Below are 27454 nucleotides of genomic sequence, written 5' to 3' on the forward strand. Positions count from 1 at the left end.
TAACACAAGTGGAATATAGGCAAAACAGATTTTGGCATATTTCAATCGCATTTATTACAATGCTGACGTTATTATTACATAACATACCAATTCTACTTTATGTACAGTTTACATACAAATATATAATGGGTCATTTTAAATGACGAATATTTGTCCTGGAATGGTATTATCTACACTATATACAAATTTTCCAATTAAACAATTATGGCCAAAATATATATTGTTAGATTATATGACAGTCAACATCTTTCGTAGCTTGCTTTGAACTTATGTTATCATATTTAACCTAGTTTTATAATTTCTAATGAAGATAAATTATAAGTGCAAAAGGAATGGTTGAATATTTATAATCAATTGGACAGTTTAAAAGAAAGCATGTACATGTATAGTATAATTTGATATAATATCAATATTTACAACATTTTGTTAACTTGAGGCCTTTATGTAGAAACATCTAAGTTAGACAATTATATTAATCGATGATAACACGTATTCATCATTTTCTTTGGTTTTATTTTGTGTATATTTATGTCTCTTATCCATTAATCTTTGCCTGCTGCATTCACAAAAGTATGGTTACATTTACATCTATAATGAAACTACGCTTCACTTCCCATCATATGCCAGCGGCAGATCAAATATATTAGCATAGAAACAACAACATAGTGGCATATATACATATATATATGCCTTTAGTTGACCATGAAAATGGAAATTAAAAAAAAAATCAAATTTTCATTAACACATACCCTATAAAATGTGGTATATTATTTGGGAGATGCCTTTCCTGACATTTATATTAATTATGCGTTCATGACACAGTTCTTTCTTAAATTGGGGGATTTGTGAGGTGAAGTGATTTTTTTTTACTCACACAGTATGTACCACATGTGTCTTTATTGATCACGACTAGACACTCCCCCGGCCTGTGATAGTATCTGCAGCACTAACGTTGATTATGAGCCATGACATGACGGGATCGATTTAAAAATATGAAATAATTTACGATAATCAGCACGAAATGGTTTTAATCGAATCATTTTACAAAATTTACAACTTTAAAAAGCCCCTCCAAAAAAATCGCATAACTTGTAATATCTAAAGTAAAGTACAAATTGATTTAAGCTGGAATGTTAAAGGGGAAGTTCACCCTGACAAAAAGTTTATTGTAAAAATAGCAGAAAAAATAATAAAAAATATTGCCGAAGGTTTGAGAAAAATTCATCAAATAATTAAAAAGTAATTAGAATTTCAATTATTTGATTTGTGACGTCATATGCGAGCAGCATTCCTACATAGCGAATGGTAAAAAAATCAATGAAATGTCATTTTCTCAGAAAATTGAAAATGGTTTTCACTGTACCTTTTGTATATCAATAGACAAATTATTTCACACCCGATCATGAATAGAAAACAAAATTAAGTCATCAGGAACCATACAGAATTTGAAATTCATGCATTTTATATTACATAACACATGGGGCAGCTGCTCGTTTATGACGTCACAAATCCAAAACTTTGAACTCTAATAACTTTCTTACTCTTTAACGGATTTTCCTCAAACCTTCACCAATATTTTTCAATATTTTTTTTGCTATTTTTACAACAAAGTTTTCTTCAGGGTGAACTTCCCCTTTAACCGTACAAAGGATGGAATAAGCTAATGCACAACGTTAGATATTTGGAAAAGCATTCTTTAACAAATAACACATTTTCATATCTTACATTGTATAAGGCGTAAAGTGCATGAACGGAGCGTTATAATAGGCAAAATACTAGCAGCTTTATATAGCAACTCAGATGATAACATTAATTGATAACCCTGAAAGAAAAAAACAACTTTCGACCTGTTCATTTTAAATGCAAAATGACAAACTTACGATCTCTCCGTTTTAGTGTAAACTGGCGAACATAAAACAGGCAATATCGGTTGCTCGAGAATAATATATAGGTGATAATAACCGAATCTTAATATTCCATATTTGATCAATGAATGTTTTTAATGCTGAAAATTAATTACAATTCTGATTGTGCAAGTGTTGGTAGTCATTGATTAATAACGATTGCAACATAAGACTCTGGAAATTCAGAGTGCTACGATAATTCCCCTAAAATGTTTATGCCGACTTTAGCTCATTTTTTCCGATACGAACGAACCAAAAATACCAAACAAATACATGTATCTTGAAATCACTCGGCGGTATAAGCATGCTGTCATTTTAGATGAATTGATCATACAATCATGTAGGTCGAACAGCTTCCTTTTCCGCTAGTACTCATTAAAACAACCTTGCAGGTCTTTCAACTTTGTGCATTTCTAATGCCCTTGCGTTTCTCAACGATGGAATGTTTCCCATCAACTCCAGCAACCATGAAGCTGACAAGACAAGCCTTTTCACTCCTGGTAGACTATTCTTTAGTTCATTCCTCACAGGAAAGAGCGCATGCGCAGTTTCAATAGACCCCGAGCGCCGGGGTTGTCTCATCAATCGACGCCACTCGGCTATTCTTCGGAACCGAGTAGTACCCATCATCACTGCCGCTCGGCGACCTTCGTTCATCTCCGATGTCGACGAGCAGCGCTGTTTGAACATCGTCATTTTCCGGCTCGCCATTGTTTTTACCCACGGAAGTGAAAGCTGGCTCGCTCGTCACCCTATCAACGGGGCTGCTCGGCTTACGCTCGGTTTTCTTTAAAACACTAGGGGAACCCATTGGCAAGTAACTGAGTGTAGTCGTGTAGGTACCTTCGATGTGATTTTGTTTCACCTTATCGCCACTTGGTGGCGGTATATCATCGGTTTTCAGGTCGCCATATTGGAGATCGGAGTCTGGAGGGCATTTAGAAGGAGCTTTGCAGTGTTTGTTGGCAGGGATAGTCGACTGAGCATAAGGATGCATGTATTGGTTCACCGATCCCAGCTCTAGACCGTCGTATACCTGGAACGAATATGAAAAAACATGCTTATATGTTTATAAAGTGTGTTTTATAAAATATGCAAACATTCCTGTAAAGTCTCCAAAGTCTATTTCAATAGTCCACCGCAGAACTAGATTATAAAATAGGTATGCTCTTAAACTGTTATGATGTGAAGGATTGGACAAAAACAAGATGTGTTTTACAAAAAATAGAGTAATTGACCATCGATATTGGGTGTATTTAAATCATGGAATGGGTTATTCTTTAAGGAAATAAGCTTTGTAGCTACTTTCTATCCAATTATTCAGTCTGAAAGGTAGGTGCTCAAATGGACAATTCATTCATTGACACTTCACCAAATCTTTATACGGGCTTTTATCAAATTAAATTGAGTTTTTTATTGACCATACTCATGCATACATTTAGTAACATTTTCGAAAATGATTAGATTAACATAAAATCAATGTTTTATATGACGTCCAAGATTTCAAGCAAATGCTGGTGTTATCTGTAATGGGGTGCATGAATAGCATCGATGAGCTGTAAGATATTTCTTCATTTTTAATGTTAGTTTTGTAAATGTACCTGAGACTCCATTGCCTCTTGACAAGACGGTGAGGGCGGGCCACAACTATTGCCACGCGGTAAAGTTGGAAGTTTGCGAGAGCTCATCTGCTTGTGCAGCATAGGACCTGTGATACAAGGTCAAGGGAGTCATTTTCATGTCAATTGCATTATTAAGCGGATTAGTATACATTTCATGCTATTCAAAGGAGTACTCCAGGCTGATTTCATCAAATAGCGAAAAATAAGACAAACCAAACACTGAAGGTTTCATCAAAGTCGGATAATGAATAACAAGGTGACATTTTAAAGATCAGCATTATTTAGGCGAGGCAGATCTGTGCATGTCATTATGAATATTCAATCAGCAAACTAAATGATGCCATATCCTCGCACGTTCTATTGCATTATGTTAACTTAATGAAATTATATTTATTCAACTTTTTCCCTCCAAGAAAAAAAAAGGGATTAAATGCATCAAATATCCAATGCTGCAACTAATTCTGTTATAAGAAAGACAAAATATACACACATATTTCTTATCGTGAAAAAAACAGATTATTTCGTGTAATAACGTATCAAAACAAAAAAATGAAAGTGAAAATGTGACATCATCAGCCCATCTAATGAATATTCATGACAACGTGCGTAAAACTGATATGACAAAATATTCCTCTTTAAAATTCAATAACTACTTATTTGTTATCATATTTTGATGAGATTTTCAGAATTTTGCTTGGAGAATTTTACTCTAGTCGTTTACATATACTTATCTTCAGTGTATCCCCTTTAATAAAAAAAATCTACAATATAGACCAATTCTTTCAAATAGCAAACTCGTCAACAGTATATTAAAGGGAAATCCAGTCTTGGCAATAAAATATTGTATTGGAAAGGAGAAAATAAATGAAACAGAAAGAACAGTCTGATAGATAGTTCGAAAAGCAATAATGAAGTTATGACTGCTTTAAAATTGAGATCCCTAAGACTATAGTTTTTAAAATTGGTAAGTAAATTAAGACGAGGGACGAGGACAGCTCTCCTATCATTTGCCTATAGGACATGTATTTAATTATCAGGTATTTGTGGTTTTCTCCCAAGTACCAATTCCCCTCGGGCATGATAATCAAGATGGTATATTGTTTTATGTCATTATGAAAGAAAAATATAACTTACAGTAAAACTTTTGAAAAAAAAATTATTTTAGTCATTTATATTTTGGAGGGCACATATGCGGCAAATTTAAAATCTTCATGGGAATATTGATTACCAATATTTACTACTTTTAAAAATCATTACTGTCTTACTTTTTATCCGATATTGTTCAAACTTTCACCTTTCAACTTGTCTCATTTTTTGTTTACCTCTAAAAGCAAGAATTTATTTGGGTTGGATTCCCCTTTAACACTTTGTAAAATAAAAGTTAGGCTAAAATGAATCTTGAATAGTTGATTCTCTGTCATCACTGGATATGGGGTACAGATTACGAGATAATAACAAAGAAAGCCCTGTTCAGCAAAAAATGTGGATGAATTTTAATGTGAAGTTGGTGATATCATTCTTTTTTAAATATATGTATACAAAAAATAGCATGCATGAAATCTGAAATGGAAAAGCAGCATGGTCTACATGCAATGCTAGCAGGCCACTGTACATCGGACCTACAAATATCGTCCGATGCGTCAAGAGCAGCCTAAAATGTCACGACCAAAAAAAATCGAGACATAAGCAACATCGCCAAATATGTAAAAGGCACTGATAGCAGCATTTGTTGTAATATTTGAAGATTGTAAACCAACAATAGCCTTACCTCTCTTTTTGTTCCATTTCCATGCAGCGAATACGATGAGGATGACGACTAGACACACGACAGCGCCCGCTACGATAGCGACAAGGCTGGTGATGTCGAGGTCATTAGTTTCTGGCGATTTACTTTCCAAGGCTGTTGAGAAAACAGAAATGGATGCAATAAATATATCAAATTCACTCTGCTCCCCCAAAATGGAATGACCCAGGGTTCTTAGTGCAATTTTTAAAGAGGGGGTGGTTGATTGGACAAAAAATCGACAAGTAAAACAAGCGCGAAAAAGGGCTATCTCTCCAATCATAAAGATAATTTGGGGGAGATAAAATTAGACAAACAAAAAACACACAAGCAAACAGAAATAATATAAACGTGATCTTTTCGCAACGAAATAACGATGGTTTTGGGTCATGACAAATTGGAGAAGCACCCCGTTTCCCAGGTCCATGGAATAATCAGGTAGTTGTAGATTATCAACATACGGCAAAAAGTGAAATGCTATTTTTTTAAGTAAATAAATATATTTTTATTTTCTTGTGTTAGCTGCTTAATTTTCTTAACAATCTGAAACGTTTTAATATCCTCGTATTTCCGTTGCATATAAAATAAAACAACTTACGCGGAGCTGGGAACATCACGTGATCCCCCTCGCTGCACACGCCCCGCCCACAGCTAAGCAACCAGATCTGTGACTGTGAGACTACAGTCTCCACTTTGACTGGATTGTTGAGCTTCAGACACGCCTCTTCGCGTCGAGCAACAATCACCTTAACCTCCAAGTCAAAGCAGAGGTCTTTAGGTATCGGCCTTGTGTTGTTTGATTTGCGCTTAACAGTAATATAGCCAGATGTGATGTCAAACGTAGCGACTACACCTGGGTTTGGATACAAAGAGGATTGAAATTATTTACTATGGTATGATAAAGGTAATGTCCATGAGATATCGAAATACAATACACATATACTATAATCGTTGAATCCATCTCAACAAATATCAACCGTCATCATTAACTCTACGACAATGCAGTAGAAAGTTATTAAAGAAAAATAAAACACAAACATAGTCAATAACAGCCATGAAGGAATCAACACGTCGATTACCGTTTTGTCGCCCTGTTGAACCAGTGTTTTATTAATGTCTTTGTATCCGTTTTCTAACCCTTTCGAAAAATATTATAACGGCTTTAAAATTAACAATTTGTCAAACCGCAGTTGTTTCACTTCATTTGATAAAAAGGCATAGCACTGATACAAATGAATATAAAGTGATATCCTGAAATTGAGGAGAATCATTTGTGTAAACTTACCAAGTTGATCAGGTGACAAAGCTAACCGGAAATGAAAATAGGGCAAAAAATACAATAATTAGTTATCTAAAACGTTGAGTACGTATGAATATTAATCGATCTTGTAAATAGTCAACAATTGTCATTATTTCTTAGATGTAAATACAGCACTTCAATACATGATAGAATATGATTGAGTGTTTCACAGCTATAAGAGTCTAGTTCACATTAAATGCAACTATGTATTTTGCTTTGATATATTCAGATGCATTTTGTGAAAAAAACATAAACAATAAAGGTTTCAAAATAAATGGTGATACTCCTGACAATATTTTTTTTAAATGAAGAGCTCACTTGCAAAAAGTGTTAGGTCCATTTTTCATCATATTTGATTGTTGTTTGTCCCAATGTATAGATTCTTAGTAGCTCAATAAGATGATACCAAAGAAAAGTTGAACTCCCATTAAAAATTGATTTAAAATGGCAAAGAAAAATCACTTTGCTTTCAAAAGGGGGTTAGGTCCATTTCGGTTTAGTTGCAAAAGGGGTTAGGTCAACACAGAGTTTTTTGGAAAAGAATATTTAAAAAAAAAAAAGTAGAAAAGTAGATTTCTTTAATACCCAATTGTATGTTCCCAGGGTAGGGTATCATGAAAATTTAGTTTCGCATAAGAATATTGCAATATGCAATATGCAGGAGAATACGAAAAAAAAAACCTTTTTTGGAGTGGACCTAACCCCTTTTGCAAATAAACTCTTCTGAAGAGCTCATTTGTCAAAAGGGGTTAGGTCCATTGTTCATAAATTTTATTGTTTTCTGTCTCAAAACCTCTAATTTTTTAGTCGCTCTGATGAAAACAGAGACAATTCGAAATTCAAATGATAACGTGAATAAAAGTGGCAACGAAAAATCGCTTTTTTGTTAATAAAAATAGATTGGATTCATTTAAGTTGCTTGCAAAAGGGGTTTGGTCCACAATGATAATTTTAAACAGAATACATAGAACAAAATTGGAGACAGTATATTTCTTTCATAGCCAATGTTATGTTCACATGATAGGGTAGTACATCATGACAGTTTAGTTTCTCATAAGAATATTGCAGTACGTGAGAATAAATAAAACACGGTTTTTCTCGGAATGGTCCAAAGTGGACCTAAATCCTTTTACAACTAAACTCTTCAAATAATAATTGTCTTTATATAGCGCTTTATCAATCTGCGACTGCTCAATGCGCTTAAAAAACTATTATCACTCGATTCATAACTTTTTAGCAGCATGTTAGGCGCACACTTGCTAAACCAACCACAATGACAGTTGTTTCATATCTGTTACAAATTAGCATCTGGGTGAGAGTTACAAAGTGTGGATTCATGCCTTGTCAAAGGACACTAGGTTGGATTCGAACTCACTACCCTCTGACTACTAAGCGAAAGTCAGAACCAATACACCACGGCGCTTTTACCCAGTTTTTCATCTTTTGGGAAAGTTACGCAAAGGCCGCGATCAGTCTCTATATTTGTGAGTCAAAAAATAGGGAAACTTACGAGCAGTGGAATTTCGAGCAGGTTTCGACGCTTCGCTCTCCCCGAAAACATTGACTCCGGTTACGGTGACGTCATATAGCGAGTACGCCTGCAACGCGGTGATGTTGAAATGCGTATCTGTTATACCGCGATGAACAGTACACTTCTCATTGGCTCCCACTAGACATGACGTCACGGTATATGTCTGATCAGCGCCCCCATCGTGCCCCGGCCGCCAGATGATGTCCAGAGATGTCTGGGTGGTTGTCTTTTGGATGAAACTTACTGCCGTTGGTGGGGCGGGTTTGGCTGTAAGTTAGAGGAAAACAATTTATCAGAAGGGCAATTAATTCTAATTTCAGACGGGTTTTATGTAGTCATATAAATTCTCGTGGGTTTCTTTTGTAGTGGACATACAACAGTACTAGATTAGATTAAGATTTAGATTTAGATTTAGAGAATGTATGCCTCCAAGAAGTGATATTTCGTTCTTATATTCAGAGCCAGCAGTAGAGTATTTACCATGTCACATTTTTCTCAAATATGCACTGGTAAGTAGATAGGATGGGTTAAAATATTTGATATATCAATTATAAGGACCCTCTAATGAGTGCCTCATTTTTTAATTAGGATTTTTTGATAATCAAATGAAAACCTCTCCTGGATAAATGGAGTCCCTTTAGTGATTCTTATACTTACACTTTCCACCGAGAGTGACACTTATCTCAGCCCTTCCGTAGTCATTTTCCGCTACGCACCGATATATCCCGTAATGGACGGCCGGAACTATATTGACTATATCCAGCCTACTGCTGATGTTGATAGAGTAGTCACTTTGTTCTGTTGTAGTTTCCACCGCAGAGGGCGGGCCACTGATCGTTCTGTTATCGGGTGTGTACCATGTGATCTTTGGTCTAGGGTTCGCCGTTGCGTTGCAGGTCAGTGATACCGCTTCGCCTTCATTGCGATGGGCGCGGTATCCTTCGTTAGTGATGTTTGGAGGATCTATAGAATGACAAGGAGGTATACGATCAACAGTTGAAAGACCTATGTCGTATGGCATTCTATATCAATTGAGTAGCATTTAAACACGTTCTGAAACGATGTTATTTATTCGTACGATGGAAATTCGATGTAACATCTACATGGGTGAGTACAGTTGCAAAAGTAACAATTGTATGTAAAAATGAAATTAGACTCTATTTTTTAACCCACTACCAAAGACTTACGGTAGACTATGATCTTCACGGTTTCAAAGCGGCTTGAACCCACACCGTTGTCGACAGTGCAGCGGTACCTCCCGGCATCCGACCGACTGACTGCGGTAAACTTCATCGGTGACTCCCGCTGCGGTCCAGCGACGTTACCATCTTCGTCTATACGCGTCCAGCCGATGAAGGACGACCCCATTGGATTACCGCTCGCAGTGCAATTGACTTCAAGATCCCGGGTTCCTTCTATGACGCTGTCAATGGGTACGCTGGAGTGAACCGCCACATTGGAAACAGGATCTGCATATCGAGGTAAAATATTGGCTCTTTGCTATTAAAATGCATGAACTGTACCCGACTGCTCTTCAGTTGCGTCATGCTTGGGCAAATTTTGGCGATTTATCAGATGACATCATCATCAGAATCATTAATATTATAACCGATATCACAAAGTCAGGGTAAATAAAACGCACAGGTAAGCACAGAACAACCCAAATAGGAAAGAGAAGACACCTTAAGGCGAAACCCGAGCACAATGTTCAAGTAGATCCATTATTTTCCCTGGAACCCATACCACATTAAATGAAAATGTTCTCATTAGAAATCATTAACCTTTGTAAATATCATTACAACTGTTTATATCATTACCAGTGTATTCCTATTCTATTTTAAGCAAGAACATTTTTACGCAACTGGATGTTATTAAATTGCTCTCCATTCTTACATAGAATATCTGGTCTGCATGATTCGGAACATAGCTGGTTGCACATTGCAGTGGACTCGATACAACATTTGAACTCCCTGTTGAAGTCTACTCTGTCGAATAATTTGGTATGCGATAAAACGTTCGCACCATCTTCGGCAATGGTCGATGTGGAATTTTGAACACGGACGCCATCGTAGAGCCAGTAGAGCACAGGTGGAGGCGAAGTTGCTGCCGAACGGCATCGAAGAGTTGCTGAGTCTCCGGAAATTACTGATGTCGGGCATTCGTGGACCATGACAGACGACGGGCATGCTGTGGTATCAAGAAAAAATATCTGAGTAAATATTCTCTTTCCATTTTAAAAGGATTTAAATAATGATATTTATCGCGATAATTTGACACACGAGGAGATTATGCTGCGAAGTTCATTATATTTCTCATTTTCAGTGTCACCATATTTTAAGTCCAGATTTAGATTGCGACTTCTAATAAAAAAAAATGAGACACACTTTTTAAATATGTAAGTATATATACAGTAACTAAGTAGTTTAACTAGGATCTAGTAACGATAACGAGATGAGAGGTGAAATAGGCTATTCCTGAGTAGGAGATATTAATGTGTATTACTAGATTATAAGAAATCAGTACATCAATTTCACTAAGCTCACTACTAATCTAATATTTTCTCGAGATTTTTCTTACCTTGGACATCCAAGACAACCCTAGAAACCACAGTCTGACCCGTCGTTGGATGCGTTGCTACGCAACTTAAAGCCTTCCCAGAATCCTGCATGCCTGCCGTCACATGGACAACACGATGTGACATCACCAGGCCGCTGTCGTCTCTGCTCGGTTCATCGACCTGATCATCCATTGTGAAATCTATTTGCTGTCCCTCCCAGACAATCTCAACGCGAGGTTTTGTTGGTAGAACGAGGGAGCAGCGAAACTGATAGGATTGTTCAACTTGGATTTGCACGACCGAATTGTTGGTGTACGCGGTCCTGTAGTCTGACACTACAATGTCCTGAATAAGAACTATGGGAAAGTCAAAAAGAGATAGCAGATGTATACTTTAGGGGTGGCAAACTAACACGACAGAAATACAATCAACCGCAAGATCGCATTGTCGCAAATCGTGTTTTCGTCATACATTGGAACAGAATCTCATCAAACTATGCAGTTAAATGACTATTGGGGTTTGGAAGTACACTTTATACACATATATCTTATATTACAATTTCTATCTCAGGATATGCTGCAAAAATCAAGACCCTAATATGATTATATTTTAGAGCGTGCACCTCGTAGTCATGTTTTTACTAAACACTTTTTTGTGTTTGTTTTTTTGGGGGGAGGGTCGTTTAAATCATGTGTTGTTGTTTTTTTCAAAGTATGATATTTACGGTTGCTTGTGCTATTGCTTCTCTTTACTTTGTGGTGTCTCTTAAAAAAGGTCTTTCATATCAGTAAAGGAATGAAATTCACATTCTTTATTATTGTTCGTGATAATATTTTAATCTGAACTTGAAAACACACAAAAAAATACTGTCGATGAAGAGGCAAACGGTGTAACCGGCATAAACATGGATAAACATAGATAATATGATAGCCCAGCAACGGAGATACACATGACCTTTGGTTTCCTAATATCATTAGTCATGATATTTGATTGATTCAACATTGTTCTCTGTCCATACAGCTTATCATCAAGTCGAATATTAAGTTCGAAAAGAAATGACCCACTTAAATTTGTTTTTTTTTAGAATATCCCGTTGAATTAGTAACTCTCCAAAAGATTTCATATTTTCAGGGTTAAGATTAATGGGAATGTAGATTTTAATACCACTGACTGATTAAATGGCTGTTAAGTGTATAAATGTCATTCACGACAACTCAAAATATCTGCCCCGCCTCAAAAGTGCACCCATTCATTGATATATACAGCCGAAAGACTTTGTTTTAGTATGATTGTTCCTTTTTCAACAAATGACACCATTACTTTCCATTTACTGGCTGAAATGTTCAATATCTACAAGTTTAAATTGGATTATGAGGCGTGTTCTTCTTTCAAATACTAGTCGAAAGTTGTTTGATTTGAACTTTTTAAATGTAGGAGAATAAAGTTTTCATCTTTGAGAACAATTATATACAGATAAAAATCCCATTCCTGTCGGTTTCTTTTCTTCATGCGCCCTTTAATACACACCAAATCACAACCGTGTTTGAAATTCTTATCCTCTGGCAAATTATTTGTATCTTCGAGGTCAGACCGCTAAGGGAAAATATAAGAGCCCAACAAAAAATATTGACTTTAGGGAGGCGAGATAAGGATTTTGTTGAAATTCTGTACACCGCTTCCGAGTTAAATATCTAGAAGTGTGGGAATGTGGTTAAGGATAAACATTTCAAACCGGTCTAGCCTAGTTATTGCCCCACCAGAAGTCATACGAAATTGTGTGTTATTTTTAAAAGCCTGTTTGATACCAAATGTATTCAAATATAGTGTTTGCTCAGAAAGTTGGTGGGTATGTAACTGAAATAATAACATTAACAGTTCCTGAAATGTTTTAGTTGTAATTGTAAATATACCATATTTGCGAGTACCAGGAAAATGCCCTCCTGCCGAGTTCCTGCGGGAGTTACCATAACAGAAACAAAGATTGCGGAGTATCTGCAATTAATAACCTTGGTGACCTACTGGCTATATCGTTCTTCATTGGTCACTTACCATCAACGGTTAGTTGAGTTGTGCTTGAATACACGACCAGGTCACTGGTAAGCACTGAACACATGTACGTGGCCTCGTCATCCAGATCAACGTCAAAAATCGTCAGATTCCCACTCGAACTCGTGTCAACGTTAAGGTCGTACTTGTCCATTGGGGTCGATGTCGATTCCTGCAGCCCACACGACTGTTCACATGCGTAGGTTAGAAATGTTGTGCCATCCTTCGACCATGCAAGGTATCCGAAGTCTTCGGGGGTAGTGTGAGGAAGATAAGTGCAAGAAAGCTGCACGGGGGCGCCCTCTACGGTTGACTTTCGCTCTATCGTTGTCACAGTAACTGCATCTAGATATTTCAAAAGGGAAAGTGGTAATAAAATGCAAAGTTAAACATTAACGTGGTATATTAAACATTATCGTGAGATGGAATAAACAAAAATGACACATACATATGCATAATTATCGATTGTGGGCACAAACGGAAAAGCCAATCTAGTTTAGAACCAAGGGTATTTCCGTTTATGCAAAATATACACGCATAGACCCGAACTTCTAAGTATCGAGTCTTAAAATGATATAAGTACTCTTTGGTTAAAAAAGTCACCAAAACCAAGTGCAGATTTAATAATCTCTCACGCGCTTATCTTATAAATGTCGGACATAGAACTTTCATACATGTATAAAAATAGGTTTCATATCAACTGTCCTTTACACTTATCACTATACCCACAGTTTTCTGATTTATGCTTGATACAAACAAAGTTCTGAACAATATACATTTATATATATGTATATGTGTGTATATATACACGTATGTTCAAAGATTATGAGAAGTCTTTCGCCAAAGTTCGTCCAGTATATGACGTCACGCTTTTCGGCAGTGGCTTATATAAAGTCTGTTGGATATAATTGTAGACATGTATGTTTCTTATAACTGGCCAATCATTATACAGTATTCTAAGGTGAAGGGATGTAGAATATAGGCGACATATAATTTGGCTGGCCATTCCATTTTCTTCGTCACAGATTCACTGGAAGTTATAGCCATGTTAGGCCTACTATTCCGTATTTCTTAGTTATGATTATGAATGCAATATTTATGTTTAAGGTTATATATATATTTTTGCTTTTAATATGAGAAACAAGTCGGTACGCATTTTGTACACCTTCAGTTTTACAGAAAAAAAAATGAAATCCATTATTTACTCGGCATCGTTCATATTATATTGTACACATACTGTCTTTACTAAAGTGAAATAGTTTAGTCCATTCCTAGAATCCTGTTTCAAATATATGTAACTAATGCCAAGCACATGATCACATAGTAGTTATTTTTGTTTTGTCATTAATATACATAGGTCGGAGTTGGGAGTGAAAAGTACATCAACAAATATTTTAGTTGCATTTTTCAATGACATAGGATACAATACAATTATACATATAGCGCATGACTTCCGTACATTATCACATTTCTGTATTGACGTTCTTCCAAACTGCCCTTAAAATTCAAGGGAAATTCGTTGTTTACTAATTTTATCGTAACTCGTGATATTTTTTACTGTTTCTTTTTAGTGAATTGACTTGTGCTGCAGATTCAAAACATAAACATTTTCGGCTAAATATTTGCCAATTATCAGAATAGTTCGTTTTTGTTCTCCATCGAGGAAAGTGATTGGTCTGACTTCAATATCAATTAAGCGCGCACGCTCACATACCAAAACACACACATACACTAAAAAATAAAGAGACACACAGGAAAAAGGGTAAACACTATTTTAGTAAGAAAACTCAAACAAGCAATTTTTTTCAGCGTGATCATGCTCACATTGTCACCCTGTCGCGAAAATACACTTTCAAAGACTTCCAATCGCTTTATGCTTTACTGTAAGACAGGGACGAGTGTGACAGCCCTTTCCCGCGCACGCGCGCTCGCCCACACACACACGCACATACACTCATAAAGAGAGAAAGAAAGAAAGAAAGAGAGATAGAGAGAAAAAGATAAACAGACAGACACATACCTAAAGCGGCGCGGAGTATACTCGTGAGAAAACATGACGAAAAGAAAGGCAAGTAAAATAAGGTGAATTGAAACGTATTGCATGATTTCTTGAAATTTCGCTGATATATAGTATACTCCGACTGATGCGTTCCTGTTGGTCTTGTTTGTAGTTATATGAACCCTGTCCTCCTTGACAAACTTGTCAAACAGATCAGAAAAATCTTCACACACTTTTAAGTTTGCAAATGACAGAGGGATCGGATGTTTTGATTTCCTAAATAGCGCTTTCCAGTAAAGATCTTTTTGAAAGTCCCGAGGAAACGGGAGACAATATTAAATGGGCTAAGGAGTGGTTAAATCGGTCAATTACCACCTGGTCTAAACATTTTCGTATATATTTCGGTTGATCTCATTTTCATCCCGAATGATCTAATCCCAATTCGTCTCAAACCATTTAGTCTAGTATCATTTTTTTAGCACGACTTAGTCTATAATGGTCATAAGATCATTATGAATTTTCTGTAAATCCAATTTTATTACACATACAATGAAAAATAATTTAAAAAACGAAATGGGAATTTCGACATGTGTGGATTAGACTACGTGGGTACAAAATCCAAGTGTATACCAAGTGGTAATTGATTTTAATTTTGTTTATGACATAATAACTCTGATCTGTCATGATAATTTGTAAATATTGTGGTTTTACCTTGATAAGGATTTATGATTATGATTCAATAAAACAAAAGAAAAATAACGTATGTTGTCTCTCCTTGTCTGTGTATTATAAAACAATTCTTTGAGAAAACTATTATTTTGATATATATGAAAATTATCCCAAATTTGTTTGTGTAGAGAAGCTTGAGAGGGAAGAAACCCGTTTTGGTAGTGGTAACACAATTGTGATATTTAAAATGTATTTAGTAGTGAATTGCTGTGTTACCCTTCAAGCGGGTCTATATCATAAGACTACACTGATCAGAATGATGCATTTTGGGTAATGAACCTGCACTGTAAACTGTGGTGTTAAAACTGACATCAATTTTTGTTAATAGAAGATCACACCCTGAGGTGTTAAAATAACACCCTAGAGATTGAACATAACACCAAAGAGTGTAAATGTAACAACCATAGGTGTTGTAATAACACCTATAGGTGTAAAACTAACACCACCAATTTAACACCGGTGTAAAATAACTGGTGTGGTCCTTTATGTACACCGGTTAACACCACAGTTTTTGCTGTGTGGCAATATATTGAGGACATGAGGTTCGGCTATCAAGGCTACTGGTTTGTATGCCTTTAAAATATCCCAAGCTTCTTTATTTAATTTTTCTTGGGGGACGGGGGTGCACATAGATTGGACCGTACTGCTGTAAAAGTTTACCGAGGTCAAGTAGCAATAAGTATTCGGTTTTCAGGAATTCCCCGACATAAGTGAAAGCAACTTTCAGTGCAGATTTCACGACTATAAACAATAAAAAACCACGTGCATAGGTAAAAATTGAAAATGGGACTATTTTGGGCATACGCCTACAGGGTCCACGTTATGAATCGTTTGGGATTCCCTCAGATTGGGAACATGAAGAATACCCTGTTTGAAGCAATTGTTCAGACAGTTTATAAACTATTAATGCTTCCTTTTCGGACGTGTTCATAAGATCTATGACATCCGATCGGCTTATATTTCATAAGGACCTATGCCCACGAATAAAGTTTCTTTTTGATGTAGACTTACACATTAAACAATTAACCCGAAGTTCCGAAGAAAAAGATAATTCCCCGCTACTCGGACAAACAGTATATTTTGATGTGCAGGGATAACATTTTCCACAATACAGTTTTAGGATTTTACCACGTTTTATTGTTCAGCAATTTTTATTCTTATGCAGCCCACACTGGGAAAAAGAAAATCAGTGTGAGACACAAATGTGTATGAAATTAAATTATGTGCACCCCCTATCTCTTTCTCTCTCTCTCTTTCTACCTCTTTCTTGTGGTTGGAGATCGCTGATAGCAGTAAAAATTACTGAAGACGCTTCCTAAGGGTTAGGGTCCATGGTTAGAGTTTGGCGAGAAGGTATTGGCGGGTTGTGTGAAGATTGCGAATGAAGTTTAAAAAACAATTGTGGAGCTGGATTTTACTAGCACTGCTGATGCGTACAGAGGAAGAAAGAGAATACAATCTAGAAATGAATATGGAGTTTTAGGGTACTTAATTAAGTAAAAGGCCGCCTTCTTTATTCAATTATCTTTCCAATACCGAAATGATGCAGAATCTTATTCCATTAGCACACAATATATTATCGTCAATAACATCATCGTCATTACACTCAAGAGTATTACATCATCATCATTATGAAAATCAGAATATCGTGTCATCGTGTCATCAATCATCATCACTGTCATAAAAATGAAAAAGCACTATCACCATCGCCGTTGTCATTGGAATATATTTTTATCCAATAATTCTCATTATATAATTTAATTTCATGATTGTATTAGTACGCCATCAGTCGATCCTCTTCGAACAACCGACCACAACTGTTTGCTTTCTCAAGGAGTTGTGAAGAATGATTACTCTGGCTTGTTACATAACAGCGTACACTTGGAGCATCTTTAATCCTATGTATTGACGGGTTTCCATGAATTTTAAAATTTGAAAGGCACCCACACTAATATTTACTTCGGTGGTCTACCTGCGTCGTCATAGATTTATACGACCAAAAAAAGTGGACTAGATTTAACCTTGGCTGGAAAGGTGGTAATAATAAAGGCATTTACATTTGGAACTGCTTGATGTATTGATGATATTATAAACAAATTATTATTACTTATTGTTGCTTCATATTGTTTGTCATTTTTAAATACCCTCACTTCTATCTTCCTTGTAATGTATCTCTGTGTCTTCTATTCTATTTTCCTGTTTTCTGATCGTATTCTTTCTTCTTTTTTGATGTTATATAATCAAAACACGCTAAGAGACTTCTGATTAGTGATAAACATGAATTTGATCACACACACATATATATATGTATATAAATGTATATATATACATGTATATGTGTGTATATATATATATGTGTGTGTGTGTGTGAGGGTGTGTGGGTGTGTGTGTTTGCTATCTGTCCTCTACGTACGCCTTCAACTGTTCAATATATCAATATACACCACACAATGTCAACCCGAACTCTCTCTGACATTGGCTTGGTAAACTATGTATTTCAAATCTGGTTTATGGTGATTATGGCCTTCCATAATAGTGCCATGCTTTGATTATCAAAAACAAACCCCTCAAAATTAGGTTCATCCCTGTCCATCTTGACCTCCAAAGTTTGTTGGCCAAGGAGGTGCGGCCAATTCAAGTGCTTTGGTGTATGGTTATTGGATTGTGGTGTCATAATATTGGTTCAATTGTGAAAATGTTGAAGTTTACTGATTGCAAAGAAGATTTCCACATAATTGGTTGGTAACATAAAGAATCTTCAATCTTCCATACAACGAAATATAAACATGCGTATACCACATCTGGAGCCACTAATAAACAATCCCAAAACAATACAAATATCAAAGTCGATTAAGTGTGGAAGTTAATTTATTATTTCCATACTGTTTTTTTTGCTTTTTTTACGTTGCCCTTTTTTTTAAAAGCTTTTGTTTCTCCAGTGATTCCCCAATCATGACCCTTATTTTCAAGGAAACTAACATCAAAGGGTGATGAAATACAAAATTTGCTTAGCCCTAACTAACCCCCCCCCCCCCCCGATCGCGCGATCGTGACAAAAATTTGCACGAAGGTAGAAATGACATCTACGCCGTTGCACAGTTAAATTGCACAAAATATATTTTTATATGAATCAATACGCTAATTCATTGATGAAATCATATATTTTCTTCTGTAATTCATTAAATAAAGCTCCTAGAAAGCTAATTTGTGGTGAAAATGTTCTCGATCGCATTCCTAACAACTGTAAAGGAAAGCAATTCTGGTACCAAAATTAATTCAATCATTTTTCATGTAGTTGTATCTAAATTGTTTTTCGACAAAACTCATCGGGGACATTATTTCAGTCATAAATAGCTAAAATTTAACGGCTGTTGTCAATAAGAATAAGAGAATAATCAATCATTTTTAGAACTTTAGATGAAACAGATTTTGTATTGACTTTGTACATGATCAATACATTTTTGAGCAATTTTGGATCTATAAAATAAATGAATTATATGTACATGTAGTAACATAGATTGCCTATTTCATACAGAATCTCAGATGGAGTAATATTCGCTTCTGTTCTATGCTGTTTGATGTTATTTTTCGGATTCCGGAAGTTTTGATTCGCAAGCCTACTTTTACCAAATCAGTTTAACAGCACTTTTATTTCCGTCTGTACTATGTAATTTCCTTCCGGTCTATGTTCAAGTTCCTATGATGCCTAAATTTTGGTGCAATATCAGCAAATGGTGGTTTGTTTACATCATGCTGTAAATAGTATCCCTGAATAAAATTTAAAATACGACATCACAATGGCTCATATTTCGTATGAACGAAGTGAATAATGACGTCTATTTCGGTATTAATTGATAAAATCTTAAACCCAGATTGATAATAAAATGTGGATCGATGTCAAAGTCACACCCAGAACCAATTAGAATTCATGTATGCGCCGCGCGGGAGTTGGTTGATATAGTGTAGGCCTATTGTGTACTTTCTGCATTGGCAGTGGGTATTGATTTGATGTGCCCCACCCTCGAATATCAAATTTGGTACAGACAGCTTTGGACTTTGATAGATTGTGATCTGCCCCCCCCCCCCCCCCTTCAACAGAAAACAAGCAAAAAATCATGAAGTATTCGCAAATGTTCTTTGTTTTCTTATTATTGCAACTTGGCGTAAGAACAGTAAACACAAGGGAGCGTGCATTGTGCATTTTCTTCGTAATATACATCCAACTACAGTGTAGACTCTGTCGATACAACCTAGTGTTTATGTTTGAGGATTATGCAAATATGTACAGGCTACTACAACCAACGACAATACCACACACCCCTCAACAACCCATTTCCAGATTAGGTCCACCCCTAGAAATGCCCCTTGAAATCTTTTGTGGCGCTTCTAGCGTTACCGCATACCAAAGTTTCTTTCAGACTATTGAATACTAATTTCGGGCCATTGACGGCAATGATTGTAACGGGACAAGCTCATTGGCGCGTGAAGTCTTTGGAGCGAATACCACGTTTACACAAAAAATATTTACCTTTAAAATGTATGATTTTCAACTGCGCATATATATATATATATATATATATATATATTGTATATATTTAAAGACATCGTAACAATTAACTGATGCCGGTAATGGTCTTATCAATTAAAAGTTCAAGATATCTAATAAATTATTACTCTATTTTGTTCATTACTTGTTCGGATTTTTTTTATTTGGTATTTATCATATATTTATTCATTTATTTCATTTCAATTTAGTTTATTTCATTTGTGTATTATTTTTCATAGATTTTTTTTTTTTTGGGGGGGGGGGGCTAGGTGATTAGCGCTATACTCTAGTTTAAATTAGTTAAATGTGAACCATGTGTCATTGCATGGAGCTATGGTCATTGTTACTGTCATCTAAGAATGAAATGACGTTGTGAAAATTCGCGTCGTCTACAGTAAAAATGTAAAAGAGTTTACTACAAAGAAGGGTGTAACACCCCAATACCAACTCCCCGACTAATACCGAATGGAAATGCATTCCGCAGAAGATTTTCTCACACGGTATTAGGCGTGGAAGTGAATCGAACGATCCAGGCTTATCATCACGAAATAGTCTTGCCAATGGCGCCGTGAAATTATCATATGATGGGCCAGAACCGAAGAAAATTACTTAAATGCATACGTGCTTAAAGGTTTGTCGTCGACAGTAGGCATTTGGATATCTCGTCCATAAATTAGTATGTACTGACAGCATGATTTTTTTTATATGTGCCCATAGAGAATATCCGTAACCAGTGGGGCACATTTTCAGGTTAGGCATATCAGGAGGAGTTCATTTCAACAATTACGCCTCTTTACACCTATAAGACAAAAAGCAATGCTACTTAGCATGCAAAAAGTATAATATAGTTGTGGCAATTCAGTTGTCTGTGCCACTTCGCTAGAGACAAAATTAATAGTTTTGTAAATGGAGATATGTCTGGTTCAAATAGCTTTTTGAACATTCAGTATTGTTGGAAAGTTGTGCTACTGCTAAGGCAAGCGTTTGATATAGGCAGAAAGCAATCACAATATTAAATGAAAGTCTAGCTTTCATTCATACGGTGGACACACAGTATATTGCCACGTTCAAAACAATTTTATACATTCATTTATTCTAAATACATTTTTGATCTATTATTATAATCAGAATATCAGATCATTATTTACTTAGACCTTGCAGTGACCTTGAGAAAATCTTTGAGCTATAGGTCCCAAAAAGGTGGACCTAAATATCATCTTTTTGTCAACATCATAATTTGATAACAACCCATCCTAATATTTACCAGTTCTTACCCCCCCAAATTGTCCTTTTCCATTAGGGTACGTTTCAAATTTTGAATGTATATTAAAAATAAATAAAATGATAAGTAAAATATATTTTTCTCGGTGGCATATTTGGTCTATCTGTAGGTAATATATCTTTTTATCTCTCTTACTTTTTTTTCTTACTTATCTTCATTTCTGTTTTAATTATTTATCAAACCAAAACATAATCCTTGTTAATTTCAAGACTGGTTGTTTGTGTTTGAATGGCATGGGGCCCGTTTCATAAAGGACTTGCAACTGTTGTAACTTTTCCATTATGGCAACTACCATGGAAACCTTGATTCTGATTGGCTGCTGAGCCCTGTTACCATGGTAAGTTGCCATAATGGCAAATTTACAACAGTTGTAGACTTTTTTGAAACGGGCCCAAGGACTACATTTATCACTTGTCGTCTTTTATAAGCTACAGTAGGTGGATCATGGACTTACAACGAATATATCCAATTTTGGATAAACAAATTTTTATTGTAATCTTCGGTAATGATCCGAATTATGTAAAGGAAGCAATTGTAAGACCATGGTATAACATGGTAGAATCTCCCTTCCCACAAAATTGCCTAGTAGGAGACAAGAACACAATATGATTGTGAATTTTCTCACCGTTAACAAGTGGTTCATGGGTTCACACACAAATGCGTTTTGTAGATGGAATTTACCCCGAAGGTAGTGCTGTTAGATAAGAAAGAAGAAATGATCCTAAATGCGGAATGATCATTTTGTCTGAAACCAGAAAACGGGGCTTTTTACAAAGCAGCATCCAACTGTTTGACTCCTTCATGTGTGTTCTCAAATATCGTTGGAAAGCCTCAATAAGGGCTTAATTCACATCCAGTAATCATAATTTAAGAACAAGATAAAGAACACGAAGGAGAGAATGCCTCTTAACTTATAGGGTCCGGGATCACATGTCTGCCTATGGGGAAATCGGGCTAGCATGGTGGTGGAATTTGGCTACAAAAACCTGTCGATACGACAGTTGTTGTACTTGCTATCGTCGTAACCATGATAAATTGGGATATAGGGGCGAATTATGTTTATACTCTTTCAATATCCCACGGGACGGAGGGGGTGCTGACTGTCAAGCTTCCGTAGAAGAACCAGAATCACACGAGTGCCTGGTACGATATTTACCTCGCAGGAGAAAATACAAAGAAGTCCTTGCGCGGAGGCTAAGTAAACAAACGGTGGACAAGAGACAACCCCACCTGAATGAACAACCCGCGCCAAAATCTGAAGTACCAACGCGCGCTATTCAGCCCATGTCTGAGCACTGGTCAACACAATACTGACCATGTTGGAGTTTGTTGGTTTGTTTACATCATAAAGAAATGCAACAAGTATTCCTAGCTAATGAATGATCTTGATATTGACCAGGTAACCACAACTATGTATGGGACGACATACAACCCCATAATTGCCACCTTAAAATTTTTTTTGGGAGCTAATTATACGATGGTCATCCCATCTTGTTTCTTGATTCTTAATGAATCGTAATTCAATTCAATTCATATTATCAAGATAAGTTGTTAAAGGACAAGTCCATCCCAACAAAAACTTGATTTGAATAAAGAGAGACAAAAATCAACAAGCATATCACTGAAAATTTCATCAAAATCTGATGTAAAATAAGAAAGTTATGACATTTCAAAGTTTCGCTTCGTTTCACAAAACAGTTATATTCACATCTAGGTCGGTATGCAAATGAAGGAACTGATGACATCACTCACTATTTCTTTTGTATTTTATTATATGAAACATGAAATATTTTTATTTTCTCATCATTGTCATGTGAAGTGAAGTTTCATTCCTCCCTGAACACGTGGAATTCCATTATTTTAATATTTTGTGCTTCAGGCAAGGTGGTCCTCATCATCAAATTCGTAAAAATTGAAATATTGTATAATTCAAGCAAAAAAAACAGTGAGTGACATCGACTCTCTCATTTGCATGTAACCGGCTCGTTCATATAAGCGAAACTTTGAAATGTCATAACTTTCTTATTTGTACATCCGATTTTGATGACATTTTCAGCATTGTGCTTGTCTGATTTTTCCCTATCGATTCAAATCAACATTTTTCTGAGGTGAACTTGACCTTTAGTAATCAGGGAGGTCTGGTACAAATACATTTTCACCATGCCCTCTGAGAAACTGGAACTATAAACTATAAATGTTTCGGAAGTTCTTTTAACACGTAAGTCGTATCTTCCTACTGAGGAAATCGCTTATATGGTTCAGTGTCTGTTCAAGGATTCCGAAATTCGTTTTCACCCTGAATGCGAATGATTGAATCCACGTCTCTTGTCATGATTTCAAAATGTACTTTTTTTCTATATGATGTTAGGCACACCTATCGGGAAGTATAAATACTTGTACTTGGCAGGTAATGCATGAAATCACATTAACTTTAACACGATTCCCAAGACCCTTGACTTCTTTTAAACATATATAATGGAGATCTTCTATGTAAGGACACCTCCACTGAATCACATTTCTGAACTCAATTCATACACTTTATATCTAAAGACTATCCACTTCTATTTTTTTCTAAAAGTCAAATTTCAAAAGATCGTATGATATCATTTACACCCCGTTCGAAATTGGTTCGTTTTCAATAGTTTCTGCGACATAAATATTGACATGGTGCGTCTAAAGTTCGAGTTCATTACTGGCCCACAAAAACTTTGCCGTAAGCACGATTAGAAATATAAAATGAGGACATTATGTTCCGTCTTGTGGGTAACATGGTGCCACCAGTGGAGTAATGAGACACAAATTTAGAGGGGCTAGATATGGCCCATTGCGTAAAGTTGAAAAAAAAAAGTTGCGAGCGAGCGTGCAACAATTCCGACATTCTTAATACAAACATCAAATTTTGTGAAAAATCTTTACATAATTTTCAAAAAATGATATCATTTTCACCGTTCTCTTTCTTTTTTCATGTTCTCTTTTTTCGGTCGTGATTTTTTTTCTTTTTTTTGGGGGGGGCGCTCCAAGCCTCACCCCATCTGTACGCCGGTTGAAGCAACAAAAGAGAGGGCCCTCATCAGACACAAATAAATTATTTGTCAATGTCTCCAGCATATGCATTTGAATTATGTTCTGTTTTGTTATTCACTTTGGGTTTGCCCCATCCCTAAAACAAAAACTCATCTATGGAACTGGAAAACAGCGCCACCTAATTGATGTCTTGCCTTATTTGTTGTCTGCGACAAGACGATAACATTGTGATTATTTCATATGAATTAAATATCTATATCCTTATCCAATACATGCTACTACATGTTCATGGAGTGAGGTAAATATTGACAAACTGACATGATCAAATATTAAAACATTCTTCGACTATCTTCAAAATCAACGATGATAACGTATGTTTAATAACAATAAGATTAATCTATTTCGCTATTACTTTGGTGATTTCCTAGAAACAGAAAAATAACATTGAGGTCAAAAAGGTATTGGAATAAAATACAATAAATGAAACCGGCGATCGCTACGTCGGTATAACGATTCGTTCATACTTCTTCACAATTCTATAATGATTTTAAACTGGTATATTAGCATGTGCTTAAATTGCTTAATCATATCTACATTTCATGAACCTACAAAGACTCGAGTCATTTGCCCAATATTTCACCTGATATCGGGGTTAAGAGAAACATTTCGGCCCGCGTTTGTTGGGCCCCCAAAAATGTTTAGTTCATGAGATCTTTCATACTCTTTGTGATACCCCAAAATATGCAGTTGCCTCTTGATTTATAACATATCATTTTTTCACGCTGATACTGAGGATTTTGAGTCTGGTTATATTTTGAAAATAGTTTTTGAGGGGTGAAGAAACCCTCTTTAAAAACAAAATTACTGCTGGTTTTACCCATGTTCTCACTACATTGAGCCACCAGCCAAACTAGATTTTTGATACATGAGGGCGATTCCATACTTATCGCACGGGACATTTTGACAATTTCTCGTTTCCTAGCCGAATGCTTGAGCAATAAAATATCATTTTTTTTTTGTCATTGATAAAACTATAGTGGGTAGCCATGTAAAAAGAACTATTAACCAACACATAAAATTTGATTATGGGTAAATTAGAGGTAAAATGTGTGTCGTACGGGAGGCAGAAATGTCCCTTACGACACGCAACATCTTAAGCTCTAATTCACCTATGGACAACATATTTTTGTTGGTTGTCAGTTTTTTGCATGTCTACCCAGTAGCAAATTAATATTGCCACAAAGCAAATTGAAGTTCTTCGTCCGTTTGGACAGCAGGTTGAAAAATGTGAAGCATGAAATCGCCCATGACTTACTGGTATATTATGATTCGGGGACTCTTACTCCTGGCTAGTCATCTGTCATATACAGCGGATGTTTCTACCAGCATAGGTTATACCATGGAGCTATAATAGCTCTATAGTTATACAGTTTAGTGGGATATTAAACCCCGCATTTTTTAAAGAGGTTTTGTAAGGGATTATGAAGTGGTCGATCAAAAGTACACAGGTGTAACAAGTGGCAACAATAGCAATAATCAAAGTAATTATGATGGTGGTGATTATCATTATAATGAAGATGATAGTATTATCATGGTGAGAATGATTATAATGATAGCAGTAGACCTAATAAAAATAATTAATTAATTATAGCAATAATAATCATGATGATATTAATAACAACTTGATGCAGCTTAAGAAAAAAAAATAAAGCGCTTTCCCTTTGATTTATATCCTCGAACAAGGGAATTTATGTCGCTGTTATGTGGAAGTTGCAGTTGCATTGTGTTTTGTACCTACTTTTGAAAATGAACATATTGAAATGATTGAGAATTATTTAAATAAACATAATAATTATTTGTAAAGTCTAGAGCAATGGAAAATTACATAGACCCTATGTTGCTTTTCATATATTGATGTCGAATATACTGGTAAATTGCATCTTCCTTCGAACGTCAAGACCGTGGGAAAATAACTTGGACATTCATATTATACAGTCATGATTAAAGGTTCTACTCACTTGAACACATGGGCGGTCCCAGGCATGCGGTAAATACAAGCACCATAACACTCCAGTGCCCCTCCATTGCTGTTCGGCTGCTCCAGATACTAAAATATGTGACCCCGTCCGACCCGCTCGATCCTTTACTATACAAGTTTGTATGGGATAATAACAGCAGAGTGAGAGATTTGTTTGGTTTTTGTTAAGGGTATTGAAGTCGGAAACTCCACAGTTCTGTCCGTCTGCGCGCTTGAGTAGATTTGATGAAAAGTGTGGTTTCCTCCCTCAGAATTAAGATGAATAGTCTTTCGTATGAATAAAGCCTCTTCCTCCTCTTTTCCAGTTCTGAATCAGTCGAAAATTAGAGTTTTTGTTCAGGCGATTTCGTGGGATACTTTAAGATCGGATCGTAAATGAGTACGAGCTGAGTAGCCAACTGTTCGGATTCAACTCCACTCTGAACTATGTTGACGGTGAGATTTATGTTGACATGGTACACCGCCCTCACCTGACCTTACGTCCAAAAGGCAGAACATCATAGTCGACATAATGATGAAACCACTCGGAGATGAGACAACAATCTTCTTACAAAGATGATATTACGTTCTGTTTGGGGACATTTGGGACAAATGAAATTAAAAAAAAATGAAGGCTTGGTAAAAAGGCGGAGTTTTCGCTAATTATTTTCAAGTTTCTTTTCTTTTGTATACGAACTATGTTTTGTATTATAGTTTTATGATAGTAAATGAAATAAATGCAAACTATATTAAGTACAGGTGGGCAACCAAAGTGCTGACACGACAATATCTCTTGCTACAATGGCTCCGTCCGAAGATGTAGTGTAAGGGTTTAGGTTAAGGTTTAGGCAGGGCATATGTTCAATCCAGGGTTGATGTTGGTCATCTCAAATGTACTGCAGAGCAATTGTGGACAGAGTAATTAGACAGGCTAAAATTAGACCCACCCAGGTTTGAGTGTCTTGTCATAAAACGAGAAAAGGACATGTTTTGAAAGTTGAAACGATACTATAGTCAGTTGCCAAAATTATTTCAATTTTCACATTCCAAAGGTATGGATATATCTACCATATAGGCCTACCACTATGATCATGGTTATATCCGGCCAACAATT

General features: G+C 36.0%; 1 protein-coding gene across 1 annotated transcript; it reads right to left on the reverse strand.

Annotated features, from left to right (window-relative positions):
• Positions 1-1641: 1641 nt before the first annotated feature.
• LOC121420444 (immunoglobulin superfamily member 10-like) lies at positions 1642-26530 on the reverse strand. Its single transcript, XM_041615080.1, has 12 exons — positions 26342-26530; positions 12747-13088; positions 10718-11053; positions 10034-10327; positions 9328-9609; positions 8798-9103; positions 8120-8407; positions 6595-6615; positions 5908-6162; positions 5295-5426; positions 3506-3612; positions 1642-2940 (listed from the first exon to the last, which is right to left on the reverse strand). Exons 1-12 carry the CDS (start codon positions 26406-26408, stop codon positions 2455-2457), a joined length of 2916 nt encoding a protein of 971 aa, XP_041471014.1. The 5' UTR covers positions 26409-26530; the 3' UTR covers positions 1642-2454.
• Between the last annotated feature and the right edge of the window lie 924 nt (positions 26531-27454).

Source organism: Lytechinus variegatus, chromosome 8 (assembly GCF_018143015.1).
Source record: "Lytechinus variegatus isolate NC3 chromosome 8, Lvar_3.0, whole genome shotgun sequence".
Taxonomy (NCBI): Eukaryota; Metazoa; Echinodermata; class Echinoidea; order Temnopleuroida; family Toxopneustidae; genus Lytechinus; species Lytechinus variegatus.

Coding starts and splice junctions, on each gene's coding strand:
- LOC121420444 (XM_041615080.1), bottom strand. CDS start 26,408: ATGGAGGGGCACTGGAGTGTTATGGTGCTTGTATTTACCGCATGCCTG. Junction 10,328..10,717: donor GGTTGTCTTGGATGTCCAAG/GTAAGAAAAATC, acceptor TTGATACCACAG/CATGCCCGTCGTCTGTCATG. Junction 2,941..3,505: donor AAGAGGCAATGGAGTCTCAG/GTACATTTACAA, acceptor TATTCGTTCCAG/GTATACGACGGTCTAGAGCT.